Genomic DNA, 21,006 nt, shown 5'->3' on the forward strand with positions numbered 1-21,006 from the left:
CGGAGGGGGGATTGACAGAGGGGGTGCGCCGCCGGATCAATCCAAAATGAAATAATTAGGCGCAATTAATGAGTGTAAAAGTCAGCCAATGATATGCCAGGCGGCATTTCCTAATTGGCAGAGAGGGAGTACGGCGCATCTCTGTGTTGTGCGGCATCGGTAGCGTGGGGGTTCGGAGCGCACACCACACAAGGACACATTTGCAGAAATAACAAATCGGTACAAAATAAATGGCAAAAAATGTTGTGACAAGAACGTTTGGAGGGAAAATAAGAAATATTGTAGAAAAAAAATGGAGAAAAGAATTGTAGAACAAAAATGTGTCCAAGGTTAAAAAAAACCCAATACAGTATTTAAAATACTAGAAAAGAAATCTGAAAATACAAAACTATTTGAAATACATTTTTGAAAAAAATATTAAATACATTATGATAAAATTTAAAAAAATATCTTATACTGACAATAAGAAATATATAAGTAGTTAGAATATCATGATCAACCCCCCCCGCAAATATTTGATAAAAACATAACACAAGAGAGGAAGAAAATATCAGGCAGGCATGCAAAATTAACAACAACAAAAAACTGAAAAAAACAAGATATTAAAATATTGGAAAAAATAAACTGAAAATACAAAACTATTTGAAATATATTTTTGAAAAGCATTATTAAATACATTATGAAAAAATGTTACAAAATATAGTAACAATAAGATATATATAAGTAGTTACAATATCGTGATGGAAAATAAAATACGCAAATATTTGATTAAAAAAATAACATGTTTACATTTTATTTTTTACTAATATTGGTTTTTATTTCTTGCCAAGAATTATTTAAAATCACTTTCTACAAATGTCTTTTTTTCAATAAATAATTGAAAAAAAAAACAATTCTACTCGTGGAGTATTTTTGTAATTTCTTTCCCCTCTAATACATTGTGTATTTCAAATGTAACATTTAAATATTTGCTGTCACATTTTGTATTTTATTTTTTAGATATTTTTTATTTTCCTAGTTCAATAGTTTTCAGGTTTTGGGTTTTTTTTGTGTGACGTTTTATATTTTTGTTGAAATATTTTTGTATTGTATTTTTTTTTTTTTTTTAACCCCAAAAATACTTCACATATTTTTGCATTTTATTTGAGCCGGTGTTAAGTTCCCGCTTGCATTTGTCTTTGTTGCTCTTTCCCCAAAAACTTCCAATGTTGGTTTGGATTTTGTCTGGGATTTTTCTTTGTTGTTGTTGGTTTTTTTTTTTTTTTTGTTAAAACATTAGGTCTTTTTCTAATATACAACATTTTCCTTACTTACAGTATGTTATTTCTAATATTGCTAAACAGATTTTTCAATGTTGTAATTTTGCTCAAATTTATGTCGTTTTTGTCCAATAAATTATTTATTTTTCTCCTGTTTTGCCCTAGTTATATAATTTTAAATGCATCATTGTGTATTTTTTATCATAGCTAATAAAAAAAACAACACATTTTCAGTTTTATTTGTAATCACGGTAGGAGTTATCCTAGTTTTTGTATTTTTTTTTTCAAAATAATTTTGTAGGTTTTTTTCATCCTTTATATATTATATTTTGTTATCGTTTATGATTTTAAAAAAATCGTTTAGTTATTTTATTTTTTTTGTAGGACAGTTGTTTCTTCCTGATTCTGTAGCCCCTTAAAAAAAGCCTCGAGGCATATTTTCACGACTGGTAAAGTAAAAACGTCGAGGGAGAAAATGCGCCATTCATCTGCCGTTTAATCAGCGCTAATTGCCTTTGCTCATTAGCACAGCGACAACACTGTCGCCGCTCCCGACTGGATTCTTTATCCCTCGCGTAAATTCCCCCGGAAAGTGGGTCATTCATTTCGGGACGACCACAGGAAGCCAAACGGCGCAAAAAGGACTTTGCTCACTTTGTGAGAATTCTTTCGATAGATTGGAGGAAATTTGAATTTGTGGGAATTGTTGAAGGGTTTCCGAAGTTAGGTGAAAGTTGACAAGGACAAAAGTATGGGCACACCAACAACGTGTCAGAATGGAAGAAAATGTGCAATTCCTGTTGTTTTTTTTTTTGTTTTTTTTTTGCACCTCACATTGTTTCTCTTTTTTTCTCTTTCTCTCTCTCTCTCTCTGTATGTATTTTTTGTTCTTATATGTACATTTTTTAATGGATATATTCATCCAGTAGTTCGGCATTCTTCTTCAATTTTTATATTTGCATACTTTTTAACATATTTGACTTAATTTTCAAATCGTATTGTAGTATTTTTTGTAAATGTTGGTATTTTCTCAACACAATGTTTTTGTATTGTTTCTGTGGGAAAAAAGTAATCAAGTATTTGCGTATTGTCTGATGTTTCAAATATTCTATGTATTAATGCTTTTTCTTTTAATTGCATTTTTTTTTTTTTTTAGCTTGGACAGATGCAGATGCAGGTGTGAGAAAGCTTCCTGTTGGATTTCTGAGTGTGTGTTGCAATGTGTGAACAATTCTGAAATCATCACCTGAGAGACTTGCGAGCGCAATTCCATAGCTGCAAATAATTAAGTGCGGCAGTCCAACTTGAGAACACAATGAGAAACGCGTTTATTTTATTTTATTTATGTATTTTTTGCTGGTCCTGATGCTGTCTTTGGTCTTCTTTTTGTGGGTCAGGGCAAGCGTTTGTTCCACACGCTGGCTGTTGTTTTTCTTTTCTTTTCAAGCTCAGAGGAAATGTGCGAGTACAATGTGAGACAATAAAGTCAGCATCATTACTTTAAGGGTGTTACAAAAGGAGGAGGGCTTCTCGCCATCAAACTTGCTGTTTACCATCATTTCTGTTTATAATTTCTCATTTTTAAGGTCTGATGTTTTTTCACATTTTCTTTTTTAATATTGTAGGTGTATATTTTGTCTTCATTTTCTTCAATTCAACAATTTGGTATTTTTCATCTTATTTTTATTAATTCACTCTTTTTTCACTCTTTTTTTTCCACGTAGTATTTGATCATTTATCCTGACATTTTTTTTTCTCGTTTGAATTCGAATTCTGTAAAATTAGGATACTGTATTTGGTGTGAACAGACCTAGAGAGAATATTTTGCCTTTTCACTTCTCGAGAGCTGATTTTAACAGATTTTTTTTTTTTTTTTTTTTTTAAGATTTCCATCTCTGAAAACCCTCAAAATGCAGGCCATAAATTGGCAGGGTCGTAAGTGAACGCACCAATGGCCGCATACGCGTTTATTTCCTGGAAATCTGCTGTGCATGTAAATGGGAGTGTAATTAAATCATCTGAGGAAAATGCGGCGCAGACAGTCGCCTGGTGCAGACGGTCATCCCATTGAGCATAAACACACTGACTGATTTTTTTTTCAGGCCTGAGGAGAGTTTAGGGGGTGGCGGTGGGCGTTCTGAGGGAGTGTGCTGGAATGTATGCGTGTGTGTGTGTGTGTGTGTGTGTGTGTGTGTGCGCGCGCGCGCGTGTGTGTGAAATGCTCACCCATTGGCAGAGTATTCCCTTTCACACGGTGGTAAAAAGAGGGATGTACAGATGTTCGGTGCATGTTCCACTGGTCTATTTTTACTGTCTAGAAAGTCTGGTGACTCAGCCCATGTGCTGCATTAAATCCAGCAGATCAGAGACTGGAAATCAAATTGCCATGGCTGACATTTTCTGACAGGCACAATGGGGAGTAAGTGCCTGTACACCCTTGTTTGAATGCCAGGTTTTTGTGAAGAGTCTGTTTGAACAGCTGAAGTTTATTGCAATGCATAAAAATGAAATTATGCATGAACTAATTTTAGCCCTAAGTTTTACTCAAAGGATGGTTGGCCAAATCTACTTCACACCTGACTTAGAGTGTCGCTAGTTAGTTGATTAGTTAGTTGTTGGTTAATCAGAGACTTTGTTTAGTAATTAAGTTAATTAGATCCATAGTGGTCATTCAGTAGATTTTTTTTCTTTTTGAATTTTTGTTGAGTGGTTGTTTGGTTACTGGGTTAGCAACTTAGTCAGTGGTGTGGTTGTTTAGTTAGCTACATCATATTTTGGTAGTTGATCGATGCTGTTTGGCCATTTAGTTAGCTAGTTACTGAGTTAAGAAGAGCCACGTTAGCATGAACACCAGCACAGCATGAAATGCCTGGTCCTGGCTGGTCCGCCGTAATAGCAACAGACCAAATGAGGGTCATTTGAATTAGTTAGTTAGTGAGCTAATCATGTAGTTAGTGAGCTGGCTAGCTAGTTGGTGAGGTTATGAATAATTTTCATTTGATAATATCTCACCTTTTGGCCGCCGGCGTGTGTGTGGTAATAACTTGTATTTATTTTGGCTGTAATCATTGGGATTAAGCTGCCGATTCCGAAACACTCCCTCCCCCTCGCCAGCCCTTCCTTCCTCAACACCAAACGCTTTTCATTTGTCAGGGACGGATGAGGGGGCGCGGAAGGGGGGTTGAGGGGGGGATTGGTTCAGTGGGAGGCACTGGCTCCGGGCGCCTTTGAGCCGGTGCCAAGTTCCCGCTCGCATTGTGCTGCCTACAGCTGGACTCTCCCTCCTTCCCCGCTCACTCCATTCTTTCCTTTCTTTGCCCGGGGTCGCCTTTTCTCCTCTGTGGAGAGGAGAGTGCAGGGGGGTGGGGGGGGGAACAGACAGGAGGGCAGGGGGTGGTCACTTGTCACGGGGCCAACTTTGGGGGTTTCCATCTCACGCATGCACACACAAACACACGCCGGCTGACAAACACGGGATGCAAAGCACTTGCCGTCCCTTCCTTACGTTCTTCTCTAGGCGTCCTTTGTTGACTTACCTGGAGATGAGAGGAGGCATTGATTATGTTTGTGCTAAAAACATGATTGGAATTCAACAATATTATGATTGGGCATTTAGCGAGCTCGGGAGTAAGAGGTCTGCAGTTACTTGGATTTTTGATTCTTTAGTACAGTGGTACCTCTACTTACGAAATGAATTGGTTCTGGAAGAAATTTCTTAACTAGAAAAAATTTTAAGTAGACGCACGTTTTCCATGTAAATGCCCTAGTTCGTTCCAAGCCCCCCCAAAATTCAGAAAAAAATGTTGATTGATCCTATCAGACGTCCAGAAGGTTCTGGACAGAATTGGACCCTCCAAAATGTAGAATCTATGCGCTTGTTGCCACATCATCATCAAACGAGCCGAGGAAGCAAAGCCAGGAGGAAAAAAAAAAAGAAAGTGATTGGATACGGACGAATGAGTGGGCGCTGAGTGAGCCTACACTGTAAATGTTACCGGAGCGTAAACATTACATGTGACCAGACAGGCCGCAATTTCCTGTTTTCCCAGGCCATTAGAGCGCCACGTAAGCACGCCGCAGTCACGTTTCCTCATGCCAGAATCCAAAGGAGAGCCCCGCACATTATGGGACTCAGCACATTGTTTCACTTAGCGACGCTCTCAAGTGCTGCTGCGCTGTCCGTACTTGCGCGTATGGAGCTGTATGTGCAGCCTCATGCTACATCTCGTGAACATGTTCAGGAAACTCAGAGGCGAGCGCTATCCCTCTACATCAGCCGTGTCAAATGTGTTTTTATCACAGCGGGCTGGTGATTCACATTTAAATGGGCTCCGCCTCGTTCAAATGGCACGGCCAGCTTTGTTCCAATAGTCGGAAAATGGCACTGACTCTTGCCACCCGGAAGTGCGCGTGGCGTCCTGGCCCAAAGGTCTGTGGTAGCGCCTGGTCGAGCGCAGACTTGTTTTCACCCAGGTTAGTTTCAGCGCAGCTCATATCCAGCGGCTACCTGATCCCTGCCATCCATCATAGATTTCACATCGCGCCTACGGCGCTTACTCCCCATTTCATGGATCACAGAACTGCTGGCTACCCTCCCAAGCGTTGATGTAGTGGTGGCGGGGCTGGTGCACGTTTCTTTTTTTCGAAACACAAGAGTCATGCGATCCTGTCTTAAATTGTATTTTGTTGAGTGGAATTTAACCCTTTCATGCATCCTGTAACCTGATAACATGATAAGCTATCCACTGTAGTAACCGCTGTCCCTGAAAGGGTTAACAGCATAACCATGGGTGCTCACAACATTGTGGATTAACCACCTGTCAAGCGTTGACTGGTACCCTAATTGTTGTTCAAGGTGTCGTCCCCACATATTCTAAGGTCATCTTTAATATCGTCATTTACAAGACACCAACGGAGACTGTTTTGTTTGGCAATCTAAAATTGAGGGGTGACCATATCAAGAGTCGACCAGAACACTAATGGTGGTGAAAGTCACCATCCCTACCCATTGTCAGATCTCTTTTGATCCTGCCTTCACAATATGCTCCAAAGACGCGCCACACTGGGTACCGCTGGTTTGATTAGCAATAGAGTTTGAATGGGCTCAGCAGTGAACCCTGGTGTGTCCCTGTGTGACCACTCGTGTCTATGCACTGTGAACTGAGCTGGAACATGAAGCTTACTGCCTGTTTTCTTCCCCCAGATGCGAAACAAGAGAGACATGTCTCAGTTTGAAGTGAATGACACGCTTTCGCGGGCCACGCATTCAATTTGTTACCACTTCCTTTGGACTATGAGGTGTGCGTTTGAAGTCATATTTGTGTCAGGCTAACCCAGTAATTAGATTTTCTGTAACAGCAAATTCCCCCCCCCCCACGCCCTTCCCCCGCCAGTTATTTCCAGAGAGCCACGAATCAAAGGGTGGTGGTCGGGGGATCCCGTACAATTTGCATATGAATGCACAGGCGATGTTTAGTGTTTGGCAGCGGGAGGTGATGGTGGGGGTTGTTTGACAGGGAGAGCGTGGGTTAAGTGGTGGGACCGAATGGGTTTACCCAGCAAGCCCTGATTTTAGTCTGTGGCCCAGGGCAAAGCTATCATTAGGAGCTCGCCAGTCTCACCGAGGCAGAGGCATCGCGTGAAACTGTGGCGGCATGGGACACTCATTCTCTCTCCGTATGCATGCTAAATGCTAACAATTTAATGAATGGCTTCAGTGTGGGAATTTTACTTTTGGTAGTGTTGTATTATCCACTGTTTTCTCTCTCTGTCTCTCTCTCGCTCTCTCTCTCTCTCTCTCTCCATATATATATATATAATTTTTTATAACAACATAGAATAATGATACAATGAATACAATGGAAATGAGTCAAACCGTTTTTGCCACATTTTTTTTTTAACTCCAGTTCAATGTACATTGTGCTGCTCCTACTTGGCCACCTCATCCTTCATTTTTGCTATCTTGCAGACACGTTTGCCCTATGGCTGGAATTCTTAAAGTAAACCAGGGAATCATCAGGAGTTTTGTGTCTTTGGGGAAGTTGTGGATGACAACAGAAAAAGCTTTGGCTACTTTTATTGAGAACAGTTTTTTTTTTGGCCCCTAATGTCGGTTTCAGCTATCAACACGAAATTGGGTGGACATGTACATCATAAGTAAGTATCGAGGACCCATGTGTCATGTCTGTGTGTTTGTTTTGTTTTGTTTTGTTTTGTTTTCAGCCCCTGATAGTGTGGAGGGCGTTTCCCTCCAGCAGGCGCACCTGTTCCACATTTACCAAACAAGCCTGTCATGTATTTAGGGACTGCCAAGCTGCCTAGTCACTGTCGGTTATTTGACCTTGCTCACTGTTTATGCTCAAGTGTTGTTTGCTAGACCTCTCGATCTCGTTCATAGTTTTTCTCTCTGAGTTAATCATTTTGTAAGAATTGGTATGATTTAGGCTTTTTGATTCTATTGTTTTTTTTTTTTGAGTAAATTGGACGCTTGTCGTTTCGTTTGTATTCTCCGTGTTACCTTGCCTTTTGCAAGTGCTTTTTTTCATGGCTCCTTGTGACCTGCCATTTCTGTTTGCACTTTGTCGGTGTGCTTTTCTGTAAATAAATCTTTTTGTTACCTGCAGTTCTTCTAAAACATTATCAACACCATGCTGGAGATTGAACAGGAAGTTGGCCATTTTAGTTTCAAAGCCCCGATTTCAGGCAAATTCCAAGCCTTGTTGAATTCATTGGAGGCAATTCGCCCTGATCCTATTCAGATGCTTGCAGGTTTATTTTTAGTATATTTTGTCACAATTTCCAGGAAACGGGATTAGTTTTAGAGCCTCTCAGGAACAAAAATTCCCATTCATAGTCGCATGTCTTAAAATATTTGAAATAACAACAAGTTGGCATTACATGTATTTTGACGTCATTTGGACACTGGGGATCTTTGTAGTCGGCTGCACGAGGCAGAGAGAATATTGTGAGGGCTCAAATGTCAACAGTCTGTTTCAAACTCACTAATATTTACAGTAAATGTATTCTTTTCTGGAAAAACAAAGGGGATCTAATCGACGGATTGTCACGACAACGCCGCCGACATGATGCTTTCACAACAGGCCGTTCTATTTATAGCCCCGCCACAATTAGAGTGTTGTGTGACGCGCCACATGTAATTAGCGCCGCGCTCAAGGAAGCGTCGGCAGAAGTGTCAAAAAGCCTCGAGCCGGCTTTTGTCTGGAATTTTCAAAAGGGCCTGGGGGTGGGGTGGGCGGGGGTTCCAAGCGTGTCTGCGGTAATAAACGGCACAAAGGGGGCCTCGGTGCGGCCGACCTTCCACAAAAAAAGCTCCAATGACGCAATTTGAATTTAAAGAGTGGTGTACAGTATTGTCTAGTGCGTCTTCCATTAGGGAGCTTTTCCTTGGAAAGCACTTTGCCATTATTGCAAGGAGACGATGGCGTCAAATGCACAAAAGCCGCAAAACTGGGGAATTGTAGTAACCTTTCACACAGGACCCAGCAAGGGCGGAATATTGCTCCAACTGTGTCCGCTTTCACACAGCCACACAGCACCTCGCCGAAAAGACATAATTGTGTTTTGTAGGCTGTCATCTTTCACCACAAAGGTTTTGTGTTTTCCTCATCAACGGTCGAACATGGTTTGGTCTCACCCAAAAAAAGACCAAAAAAAAAAACCCGGACCCAAGAACCTCGGATAGCTCTTGACCGATTAAATCCATTCCGACAACCCAATGGATTAATCTCTTCGGCATTCATACGTAATTTCCACACAAATGACATTCTTCGCTCCCCCCCCCACCCCAAATCTTTTTCTTATTGGCGTATGTTTTGCATGTCTTTACGACCACCCAACCACAAAGCTTCATTGTTTTTGCGAAGGAAAAGCATACTTCGACATCATGTCGTGGGTTTTAACATCACCGCAGAGTTAGCCGACATGCAGCAGAATAGCAGCCAATGTCAGCATATCGGGCTCCTTGGCGACCAATCCCCCGCCCCACACACATGGCCCTTTGGTCGAGAAGAACAATAGCGATAAATCACATCAAGGCACGACAATAACAACGTGGCTTCCGCATGTGCCGTATGTTACTCAACAAAGAAAAACGCCATCTTATCCCCTTTGTTCCTATCAACATTTGGACGCCAATTAGCATCCGCTAGCCTACCCTCGCTGTTGCTATTTGATGAGCCGCCCGGCTCTTCAAAGGCGGCTAACGACGAGACCGGCCGGGTCAGCGTATGTGGGTAATGCTTCCAAGGCGGCCCCAACAGCCTTAATCACTTCCAGAGCCTCCGTTGCCGAGTAGCTTCAAGCAAACCGACACTGACTCACAAGCCACTTCCTCTGGAGCTTTTTGACTGCCACAGGATGGGAGGTAAAAGTATTTCGACCCAAAGTAAATCAACAAAGGATATCTTTTCATCCATGGCCAGACAAATAGCGTGCTCGTGATTCGTGTGGGGACAAGTACCTGAACCTTCTTTATGTCCAAAACAAAAGAGGTTAATGGCTCGTGACCGTCCAGGATTTAGCGCACCTGTGGCACCTGTGTTGCTTCAGTGTTCTTGCGTGCGAGTGGCCAACAGCCCTGCAGGCGTTTATTACCTAATTCGGCACCTACTGTTATCTATTGCCAGGAATTGGCAAAATGGCTGATTGTCAGCGAGCCAATGTCAGTTTTGGTCCATGGCGAGCTAGTTTTATTGTCCTTCGAAGATGTGCTACGTCAAAGGATTTTGTCAGTTACACCAGACGGTTGGCCGTTGCTAAATTGCCAAAATGTGTTTTCCTCATTGAATGTGGGTGGGAAAGGTTTTTGAAAATTCAGCGCCTGACGTCACTTTCATTGAACAGCGTGAAATTTCCTCAGCGTATCTGTCATGAGTAGAGCCACCCAAAAAAGTCTCAGGGACACTTGCCCAGAAAGTCTGACGCTTCGTTTCAAACTGGACCTTTTGCCTCCCAAATTATCCTTAAAAATACAGACCCCAAAGCCAGTTTGCCATAACAGCATGGAATTTGTTAGCCATGTCAATCATGAGCAGCCCACCAAAAAGTCACAACAACGCATGCATGAAAAGCCAAAGAAAGTCTGCCATCCTGGTTTGAAGCGGTCATTTTGGCCAAGGAAGTGGGTCCTTAAATGGGCAGATTTGAGCGAGCATGTGTGGAGACAGTTGGTCCTGCCGTGTGCAGCCTCCAGCCCAGCAGCCTGGCGGCTCGGTGGGATCTGGAGCGCAAGCAACTGGCTGGCTGCTTGTACCGGAAAGGTCACGCCTGATTGGACAACGGTCAACCAGATGACCACGCCCCTCGGAAGGAAGGCTCCTCTCTAATTGGCAGGTCTGTGTGTGTGTGTGTGTGCGTGTGTGTGTGTGTGTGCGTGTGTGTGTGTGTGTGTGTGTGTGTGTGTGTGTGTGTGTGAAAGGGAGAAGTAGTTGATGCTTGTGGTGGAATCGCTATCACAAGCTGACAGACAAGAAAACGGACTCCTGATGCCCCCATCTCACTTAACTGTTTACACACACACACACACACACACACACACACACACACACACACACACACACACATACTAGTGCGGCATACAGTCAACTTCCTTAGCTGACTTGGTGTGTCTGTATATGGTGTATATGTTTACATTTTAAAGGGGAAATAATGAATATCACTGAGGAAAAGGTTGTTTTTTTTGTTTTGTTTTGTTTTTAGAAAAAAGTTCCATATTTTTAAGAAAATGTTTTATGTTTTCTATTGAAAAAATGCCATTTTTCATTGAGGAAAGAGGCTTCTCATATATACATATATACATATATATTTATGTTTTTACTTTGTGCTGTTCTTTTGTCCTCAAAAGATCTACATTATTTTCCCCCCTCGCAAATGTATGACTTTTGTCAAACATGCAGTGCACGACCTTTTCTTGAAAATATATGACAAGGTTAGCTTCATGCATTCGCCGCATGCTGCATAGCTGGACACACGTGGCTAGGGGGGAAAGAGACATCCTCGGATAGAAGGTGCAACATTGGTATTCACTCTCGGCTGCTGTTCGGCAATATACGCTAATGGCGCGGTGGGTGCAAGAGGAAGAGATGAATAATATATCGGCATCATTTTTCAAGTGCTGCGCTCCCAAGTGCTCCATTATGACCGCACGAGTTGCAGTGAAGCACTTTGGGTCAGTGGGCCTCTCCGATGTGCTCGTATTGCTCGCCATCAATCACATAAAGAGGAAATATAAAAACCCCAAAGTCTGACCGGCGGCTTTCTGGCCGTATCCTTGGCGCGCCGGAACTGCGCCGCGCATTAGCACATGAGCGCATTTATGTTGACGCTAAGTGCCGCTACTTGTTTGATTGGTACGATTTGTATTTTTTGGGGTGTATTGCTATTGCTAAACTTTGTGTAGATGCCACTTGATGTGTGTGTAATGGGATTACCAAAACATTGGGACATGAGGGTGAACTTTGACACCCGACAATCGCTAATCCTGCCCTGTTGTTGCTGTCGGACCAGTTTTTCATACGTGCTACTTGACGTCATGTAATCGCGGGATGCCGTGTCACTGTGTCAGATACGACTGTTTTTGCAGAGCCCTGGTGTGAAAGAAGCTTTCAAGACCTTATGACCTGATGACAGGAGTGTGGTTGACAATTTAGGACAGATATTAACTCGGAGAAAAAAAAAATACGTCCCCGGCAGGCACTGGCGCATAAACAATTCATGAGGAGCCTTTCCATATTTCATATGACTGAAATGGATGTTTCATGTCGGGAGTCGAAGAGGATGGAGAGGAGGACGCTGGTGATGGCGTCAGCTGGGATGGCACCAGTGGGTTGTGGCCTTCGGTCTACTGAGAGGTCCCCTTGACAGCATTCCTGTGTTGGCGGCAGACTGTGGATCGCGTGGCTGTGGATGGTGCAGCGACGCAAGCGGGGCTGATGGCTTCGGCGGCGTCTCCACAGGAACTTCATCTTGACAATTCTTTGGCGGCGGCAGGGTGGCTGCAGCGGGGTCGCTCGGGACGTGGGTGCAAGAGGAAGAGATGAATAATATATCGGCATCATTTTTCAAGTGCTGCGCTCCCAAGTGCTCCATTATGACCGCACGAGTTGCAGTGAAGCACTTTGGGTCAGTGGGCCTCTCCGATGTGCTCGTATTGCTCGCCATCAATCACATAAAGAGGAAATATAAAAACCCCAAAGTCTGACCGGCGGCTTTCTGGCCGTATCCTTGGCGCGCCGGAACTGCGCCGCGCATTAGCACATGAGCGCATTTATGTTGACGCTAAGTGCCGCTACTTGTTTGATTGGTACGATTTGTATTTTTTGGGGTGTATTGCTATTGCTAAACTTTGTGTAGATGCCACTTGATGTGTGTGTAATGGGATTACCAAAACATTGGGACATGAGGGTGAACTTTGACACCCGACAATCGCTAATCCTGCCCTGTTGTTGCTGTCGGACCAGTTTTTCATACGTGCTACTTGACGTCATGTAATCGCGGGATGCCGTGTCACTGTGTCAGATGCGACTGTTTTTGCAGAGCCCTGGTGTGAAAGAAGCTTTCAAGACCTTATGACCTGATGACAGGAGTGTGGTTGACAATTTAGGACAGATATTAACTCGGAGAAAAAAAAAATACGTCCCCGGCAGGCACTGGCGCATAAACAATTCATGAGGAGCCTTTCCATATTTCATATGACTGAAATGGATGTTTCATGTCGGGAGTCGAAGAGGATGGAGAGGAGGACGCTGGTGATGGCGTCAGCTGGGATGGCACCAGTGGGTTGTGGCCTTCGGTCTACTGAGAGGTCCCCTTGACAGCATTCCTGTGTTGGCGGCAGACTGTGGATCGCGTGGCTGTGGATGGTGCAGCGACGCAAGCGGGGCTGATGGCTTCGGCGGCGTCTCCACAGGAACTTCATCTTGACAATTCTTTGGCGGCGGCAGGGTGGCTGCAGCGGGGTCGCTCGGGACGTTATCGGGGGTGACGGCTTCGGCGGTGGTGGGTGGCGTCTCCTCCACAGGAAGTTGACAGGCCCTGGCTGGATGTTGTAATTGAAAGCAATGATAATTAATATGATCGGCGGGGAGGTTGTTTACCTCAGAACTGTTTTTTTTTTTTCTTAATCTGGAGGCAATCTGATGAAGTTTTCTTGCATCATTTCAGAGAGAGATGAAACTCATTTTTGTGGGAGCGGGGAGGTTATATTAATCAAGATGGCGGTGGGAGGAGGGGGTAGGGGTAGGGTGGGGAGGGGGGGGCATCATTAATTCATACGCCGGTGCTTTTCCTCTTGGCCGGGCTGAGAACTGATGTTAAATCGGGATAAATTGGCTTTGATGTGCTAGATAACAAGGCAGGATTAACACATGTGATGTGCTTTGGAAAATTGATTTTTTTTTTTTTTTTTTTTAAATATACTTAATGCTTGACTGAAAGGCAATTTGGGAGTATAATACGGGATATAAGCATCCATCCGGCTATGACCGCAAACACTTTGCGTCGCTAAAGTCATCCACGGAGACTCTTAATTTGAAATAACACCAAAAAAAAAAAAAAAAAAAAAAACTACCACAAGCATCACAACCACTAAGGCTGTGACAGCCAATCAGAAGCAAGAAGAAAGTCATGCCCCGGAAAAGTTAAGAAACATGTTCAAAGTCACAGACCAGTTCACAGAATGAGTGTTTTCTGATGTACATGACATTTGTCCAGTATCGTTTCGCCCAATTTTTGTCACTGTTGCAGTTATCAAAACAAATCCAACAGAACTAAACCGGCTTTCTGGGTAGAAATGTTAATAGCCACAAAACGTGTGGCTTTCTGAACTGTCCCGGTGTACTTTTTTTACAAGCTCAAGGCCGACTTGTTCGCCAGTCACAAGAAGGAGTCATGCCATAACACCTCTGAGCAAACTGCATTTCAATTAGTGCTGTGGTGTGACCGATTCGCAAGAGATTTATTTTCACTTCACAGTGGCTTTCGATCACTGGTTTGTTCAGCTCCATCTCGATTTATGTAACCGATGACTAAAAACACTTTGGAACCCAATAAGTACATCCCATGCTGGGTCCATTGCAGTGAATTAGGGAAGGTAAGCCTCTCAATATAGCCCCGCTCTCACTTTTATTGTCGCTCAAGTCCTCTTTTTGTAGCAAAATTGCTTATCGTGTTTGGTTTCAAGTGACAAAGTACAATACGCTATATGTGCACCCTCAAAAGCTTATCCGGGCTCACCATTTAACGTCACAAGCCCCCCATAACTAAATCTCACAATTTGCGGGAGTGAGTCGCAATTGTCGTTATTTTTGTGATGATCCAATACGAGACGGTTTCAGCCGCATCATGCCGGGTGCGGTGGGCGCTTCAGCTTCTAAATTCCACCGTCTGGCTGCCAAAACCGGACTGGTCTGGAGTGTGCCGCCGGTTCGCTCCCACAAAAAGCTTGTAACGCTAAGGGGTGACTGGTCTGACTCATGTGGGTCAAGACCTGTCACAGGTGGGGGAAGAATGGTGAGGGAGGGTTGGTTTGGGGGTTGTCCCAGGCTGAATTACCCCCCCCCCCCCATAGCTGAGGCACCTGCACGGGACACAAAAGCTCCCCCGATTTTTCTTCTTGGTAGCGAGGAAAACGGAGAAAGTGGGTCGCTCGGGTGGGACAAAGTAACACAAACTGGAGCCACAGCAGGGGAACAGCTGGAGCCCGCCAGGGCCGGGGTGCCGTCTGGGTGGTCCGACACACAAAGACGCACCGAGATGCTCGGAAACGGAGAAGCGACGTAAGGAGAAGTTGTTTTTTTTTCCCCCGATGTTACTTCCAATCATATCCTGTGCCTCATTATTCAATAGCGCCTTTAGATGTGCACGAGTAATTCAAAACAAGCTGATGTTGCACTGTAATTACACTCACCAGATTTTTTTTACATCTTTTGACTAAAGTTAACTGAAAAAAAATGTGATAACCTGCTCACAAAAGAGCCCCCTCGCTTATCAGGCCAAGATGTTTTGCATGATAAAAAGCGAGATAAGTCACACGGGAGGTCCTTCTCATTTGCATATCCCCGGGTGGGCGCCGGAATATAGCTCCGTACGTCTCGTGGCTAATAGGCCGGCTGTAGCGTGAGCTGCGTGCGAGAAGGTTACTTTCATTTTGATTGTCAGCTCTGGTTTGATTTGCCGATGAAATACGGGTAATTGTACTTGAACTAAGTGAGTAAGGATAGATTTTGTGTGTGTGTGTGTGTGTGTGTGTGTGTGTGTGTGTGTGTGTGTGTGTGTGTGTGTGTGTGTGTGTGTGTGTGTGTGAGGGCGAGTGGGCTCAAGGATGCATGGCTGAGTGCCGATCCTCACCGTGGGGTGCCGCTGGCGTAAAAGGTACCTCACATGCTAGTGGGATTTTTGGAGGGATGGGGGGGGAACTGGGGGGGGGTATACTGGAGAATTAGCTCTGGTTTAACTCAACGTCTTGTGGAAAATGTGAAATTGAGGCAGGGCCATGCAAATCTGCCCACAAGGGTCACCAAAAAGCCAAAGAAAAAGCACAACAGAATGAAAAAAAAAATGGACTGGTAGACTGATGGACTTTTATGACACTTCTCAGGCAGAGCGAAGAGATTCGTGGGCAAGCTATTTTCAACACTTTGAATTTTTTTAATAGTGCAGATGATGTGGCGACAGACCGATCGTATCAAATTTGTGTCGAAAGGAAAGATTGACCATATTTGGACAACGATGGTATCGCAGCATGATCAAATACATTATATCCCCAATACCATTGTTGTGACATGGTCTTTGTTGTCCCGGACCAGGAAATGGACAACAAAGAGAAGGAAACGAGGCCGCATAGGGAAAAAGTTGAAAAGCCGGCGGTGGATTTTGAAAAGGGTTGCCAGGTGAGCATCGGGATGGGCGCCTCATTAGCCAAAGCAAGCCGCAGCCTGTGGCGCCCAGGCTGTGATCTTAACACGCTTGTGCGTTTACCTTCCAGATGGGTCAACTTAGAGCACTTCATCCCAGTTTCGGGGCCCTCGAGGACACTTTGAGTTTCGGGGGCCCGCAAAGCATGTATTCCCTTCCCCCCCACCACCCACCCCGTTGAGGCTCTGGAAAAAGGGGGAATCCTGATTTTTACTTTTTTTTTTTTTGTATATTGTAAACCAGAACGTCCAAGCAAAACAACCCCCTTCATGATGCTACTTTTGTGACATTTTGTTTCTTATTTTTTCTTGATTACATTTTATTTTTCCGACTACCCTGGAAAACTCTTTTGGGCTTTATCATTCCACAGTGTTGTGAGACATTTAAGCAGTGCAGCTTTCAACATTAATTGGAGAATTCTTGGCCCCTTATCAATGCTTCCTGAATCAGTTCAGCCTCCATTACACACATACACGCAAATACACACACACACACACACACACACACACACACACACACACACACACAAACACACACACACACAGACTCCCCCCTCCTGGATATCGGACATCAATCTAGCCAGCACCGTCTGCTAAGCCTCACTGGGCAATTAACCACATTGAGAGTGAAAGCTCTAATCAATTCCTGGCCGTCTCCACCACACGCGCACACACACACACACACACACACAAACACACACACGCACGGACACACACACACACACACACACACACACACACACACACACACACACACACACACACTCTACAGTTTGTTGGCTTTGCCGTTTATACGAGTGTCCAAAGAGCACTTTTAAATCCACAAGTCCCTTGAAAGAGCAACCAAAGAAAAAAAAAAAGAAGAAAAATACACCAGCCAGTCTGGCTGTTGATGAGCGCAAATGTAACTCGGTTTTCTGGCCATGGACTAGCGCAACACAAGAAGACAAGCGCTGTTGTGTAACAGTTTAAAAAAATGACATCTAACCTGACTGACAACAATTACTTTTTTTTTTTCCATTTGCGTGTGAATGTCTTTCAGCATACAAAGACACGAATATTTAAGAGAACACTTAAAAAACACAAGCGATTTTGTGCCACTGCTGAAAATGGCCAACAAGTACCCGTGTTCAATGTAGCATGTCTGAGGACGTCGCAATTAACATGTCAGCAGTCGTAGTGCAACACTTTTTGAAATCGGCATTGTTTTTGCAAACGCTGAAGACTGTCGTGAAAAGATGTTCAATCTATGCGAGTTGGTCACAACAAAAACAACAATGGCGGCCCTCAGCGCCGTATTGGCCTGGCGTTTCTGCTAATGACGTCAAGATCTCAGGGCATCTCGTCTCATCGATCGACAGCGGCCCAAATGTCAGCACCAGCCAGCGGGCCTCGAGACCCCCGAGCAAACCAACACCGAGGGGAGGCACGGGAGGGGGTAGGCCAGGATCGGGGTGGGGTGGGGGGGCAAGAAACAGGCAGCCGCAGAATAGCCTACAGGACTCCTGAGGCTGTTGGGACAGACGGACATTGATCGAGGGGCAAAATGAATAATGATTGGACAGATTATATACTGTAAATAATTCCTGGCTCCAGTTTCAACCGTGTCAACGTTGAATGACAAGTTTTCATTAAAAAAAAAAAAAAAGGTATTTCTTTGGTGGTTTCTTCAATCACTTGCGCTGTACAGGTATTAGCGTTACCAAGATTAGCATGAAGGCATTGGCCTGACTTTTTTTTTTTTTTTTTTTTTTTTTTTTAAAGAGCTGAACCTTGCAGTTTCCTGATATGAAACAATGCAGGGGGGTTGGTTGGAAGTAGAGGGAGGGGGATGGGGGCCAATTTATATAAACTCTGAGAAGCCTCTGACGCTCATTGTTTTGTTCCTTTTGTTTCATCCCCAACTTTTTAAACCTCCGATCTGATTGTGTTTAATGTTTTGGAGAAATACATTCACATAAGTGCTATTTCGTGAAATTATTTTCGTTTTAATTGCAATTATGTCCTGGCATTCCCGAACAAGCGGACTAAGCATCCAATTGGATTGCTTTTATCATGCTACATTCAAATCCGACTTTTCTTTGCATTCTATTTTTCCTATTTCAGAGGTCAGAAATTGAGGGTCCACCGAATTCTCTGAACGGCCAGCGTTCTGCAATGAAAATCTCCATGACGATTTAATTGCATTAAAACTCAGTTTGGAGTGAGACGGATAGTAAATACATATCACATTTTCTACATTACGAAGGTTTATGGAGCGCACCCTGGTAATTATAACTTATAACTGTCTTATGAATTCCGTCAATTCACAGCTTTTATATGTTTCAGAGTTCGGAGGTTTGTAGAAAGCATTATCAAATATTTTACTTCAAGGGGCGTTCACTTGTCTCTTGAATGCTTTGATTTTCCAACTTTCTATCATAAAAAATGTTAATTTCTGTTTGATGGCGTTAAAAATAAAATAAAAAAAGTACAAATCCCAATTTCTGTTTAATCGTGGTAAAACTCTCCAGAGTGTGACGCACAGTAAAAACGTGGCGTGTTTTCTTGCTCTCCGAGCTTTGATGGACCACTTTCTGAATTCTTTGACTTTCCACCTTGTAGTTTTCAGATTTCCGAGGTATGCGGAACGCACCATAACTCAGTAAAAGGGGCGTTCACTTGTCCCTCTAATTTTCTGATTTCCCAGTTTTCTCTTTTAAGTGTTCATTTCTGTTTCACGGCGTTAAAACTCTCTTTCGAGTCCGACGTGTTGCGGTCACCTATCGTAAAGGCACACATGGACAGATTAAGAGCTCCATGGGGTCTCTTTTTGCGTGGTTTCTCTGCGTGGGGCCGCCTCAGAGGCATATTTAAAGTTGCCGCTGCTCCTCCGCGTCGTGATAGGCTGACGCCTGCGAAGAAAGGAGCTGCTCGGACTCGACTCGCCAGTGCCGCTGGAGACGCTCTCGAGACGACCGCAGCAGCGAAGCTCCGGCGAGAGAGGACATAAGACGCGTATTTTTTTTTGTTTTGTTGTTATTTTTATATATATACGTAGGTTGATAGTCTTTTTTTAATTCACCCTATTTATTGTGCCCTGGAGGAGGGATATGAACACCTAACGCGCGGCGGCGGCGGACGATGGTGAAAGAAGAACCGGGATCCGAGCCTGAGCAGCCGAACGGAACTTATTGTTGTGTTGCGATTGTTTGGGCTATGGTACTCCCGAGTGAACTCGGCTTCGGTCCTTCGTCGGCCCTCCAACGGGAATATTTTACCGGTTTTTAACCAACTTTGAAGGATAAACGCCGAGCGAAAGAAGGTTTTTTTTTAAAGGATTTTTTCTCTCTCTCTCTCTCTCTCCTCTTCGGGGATTTTAATTCGCTGGTGCTCCTCGGGGGGGGGGTGAGGGGAGACATTCATGTGGCCACTCTCTCGTTTCTAGTTTTCCCTCTTTGGGGGTGGGGGGAGAGAGTGCATAATGAGCAAAGAAAGACCCAAACGGAATATTATTCAGAAGAAATACGTAAGTACACCTTCAAGTTTCTCTCCTTTAAATGCTTCAACTTTCATCTGGAGGGAAGGTGAAGGAAGAGTCGCGGGTGAAGCTCCCAGCAGGCAGATTGTGCCTTTTCAAAACACGTTTTAAACCCCAAATTTGACGTCAAACTCCAGCATTCATCAATGTTTAGTCCTCTTTCGGAGCTTTTGTGGACACCTTTGTGGCCGCGGTTGCTGGTTTCGCGACCGTGCCTGACTACATTGTGTCCACTTTTGTGCTAATTGGGTTGAATTGTGTTAAATTGACACAACGTGGCTTTAATTTGGAGCCAAAATGGCTTTTTGTGTGCTCGCGTTTCAGTGTGGGGGGCAGTCGTCGGCATCGTCGGCCATGGCTCTCACCCCACCAGCCCCCAGCTCGGTCTCTTCGTGTTATCTCACTTTTTTGTGGAGGGGGGAAATGTTGACGAATAATAACACCAGCTTTGGAGCGCTTTAATTCCACGCGAGCGTCTTTTAACTCCACGCGAGTGTGTTGTCGTCTGTGGTCCCTTTAATCAGCCCCTTCCTCGTCCAAGTGAGCGTGGAAGGGAAAGGGGGTCACGCAAAATCATCATTTTTTTTCCATCTTGTATTTAACCCCCATTTCAACGTGTTTTCCGTGGGAGGGAAGAAGGGGCGGGTCGTATACACGAGTTATCCCACTTTGGTAGCCCCTTTTTGGGGTGGCGATTTGGAATCCGGCAGGTATTGGCGTGACCTTCTGCTAGCTAGCTAACATCGAAGCAAAACCTCGCGCGGTTAGCCTGCTAGCGTCATTCCCCACCCTAAACAACACAACAAAATGGTGACTTTTACGCTTCAAGGATGTTTTTGTTTTGTTAACCGACTCGTTTAAACGAGTCGCATTGCAGGGGGACGTGGGGCTCATGAACGTGACGAGAAGCGACCATTTTCTGCTCGCGTGCAACGCCGCCGGCGAACGGGCCGTGGGTATTTCACTCTCAGCTGGCAAGAGTTATGTGAATTTTGCGGGGGTCGTGTAGTCTTATAACGTGTCGTTGAAGTTGTCGTGTAGTCGCTTTGTTCCCGTCTCGTCTGGCCATTTAAAGTTTGCTGCACGTACTCGCACGTTGTTGGTGGTGCTGCGTTCACGTACTCGCTCGTTTGGCACAGAAAACCCAAGGGTTCAATGTCTGGTTGAGCAGCTTGTCGGCAACGATTTTGTCATCTACTATTAAATATATGCATCACCGTAGTTGGAATGGATGGACTTGTATTAAATGTGAGTCTCTTTCACACAGATCCTGTGAAATCGCTATAAGAGATCACCT

The 21,006-nt window shown here is 44.1% G+C and overlaps 1 protein-coding gene and 1 long non-coding RNA gene across 3 annotated transcripts in view; both read left to right on the forward strand.

Moving 5' to 3' along the window:
* Positions 1–17,049, forward strand: part of LOC109528068 (uncharacterized) — a 36,228-nt gene extending 19,179 nt beyond the window's left edge. For both annotated transcript variants that reach the window (XR_002170633.1, XR_002170634.1), the window contains exons 4-5: positions 16,082–16,165; positions 16,261–17,049. This is a non-coding gene — a long non-coding RNA (uncharacterized LOC109528068). The remainder of the gene's footprint in view (positions 1–16,081; positions 16,166–16,260) is intronic.
* Positions 17,050–19,081: 2,032 nt separating this feature from the next.
* jarid2b (jumonji and AT-rich interaction domain containing 2b) overlaps positions 19,082–21,006 on the forward strand; it is an 82,664-nt gene continuing 80,739 nt past the window's right edge. The window contains exon 1 of the mRNA XM_019890229.1: positions 19,082–19,697. Coding sequence (XP_019745788.1) covers positions 19,653–19,697 — 45 coding nt within the window. The 5' untranslated portion in view covers positions 19,082–19,652. The remainder of the gene's footprint in view (positions 19,698–21,006) is intronic.

Source organism: Hippocampus comes, unplaced genomic scaffold, assembly GCF_001891065.2.
Source record: "Hippocampus comes isolate QL1 unplaced genomic scaffold, H_comes_QL1_v1.1 scaffold71, whole genome shotgun sequence".
NCBI lineage: Eukaryota > Metazoa > Chordata > Actinopteri > Syngnathiformes > Syngnathidae > Hippocampus > Hippocampus comes.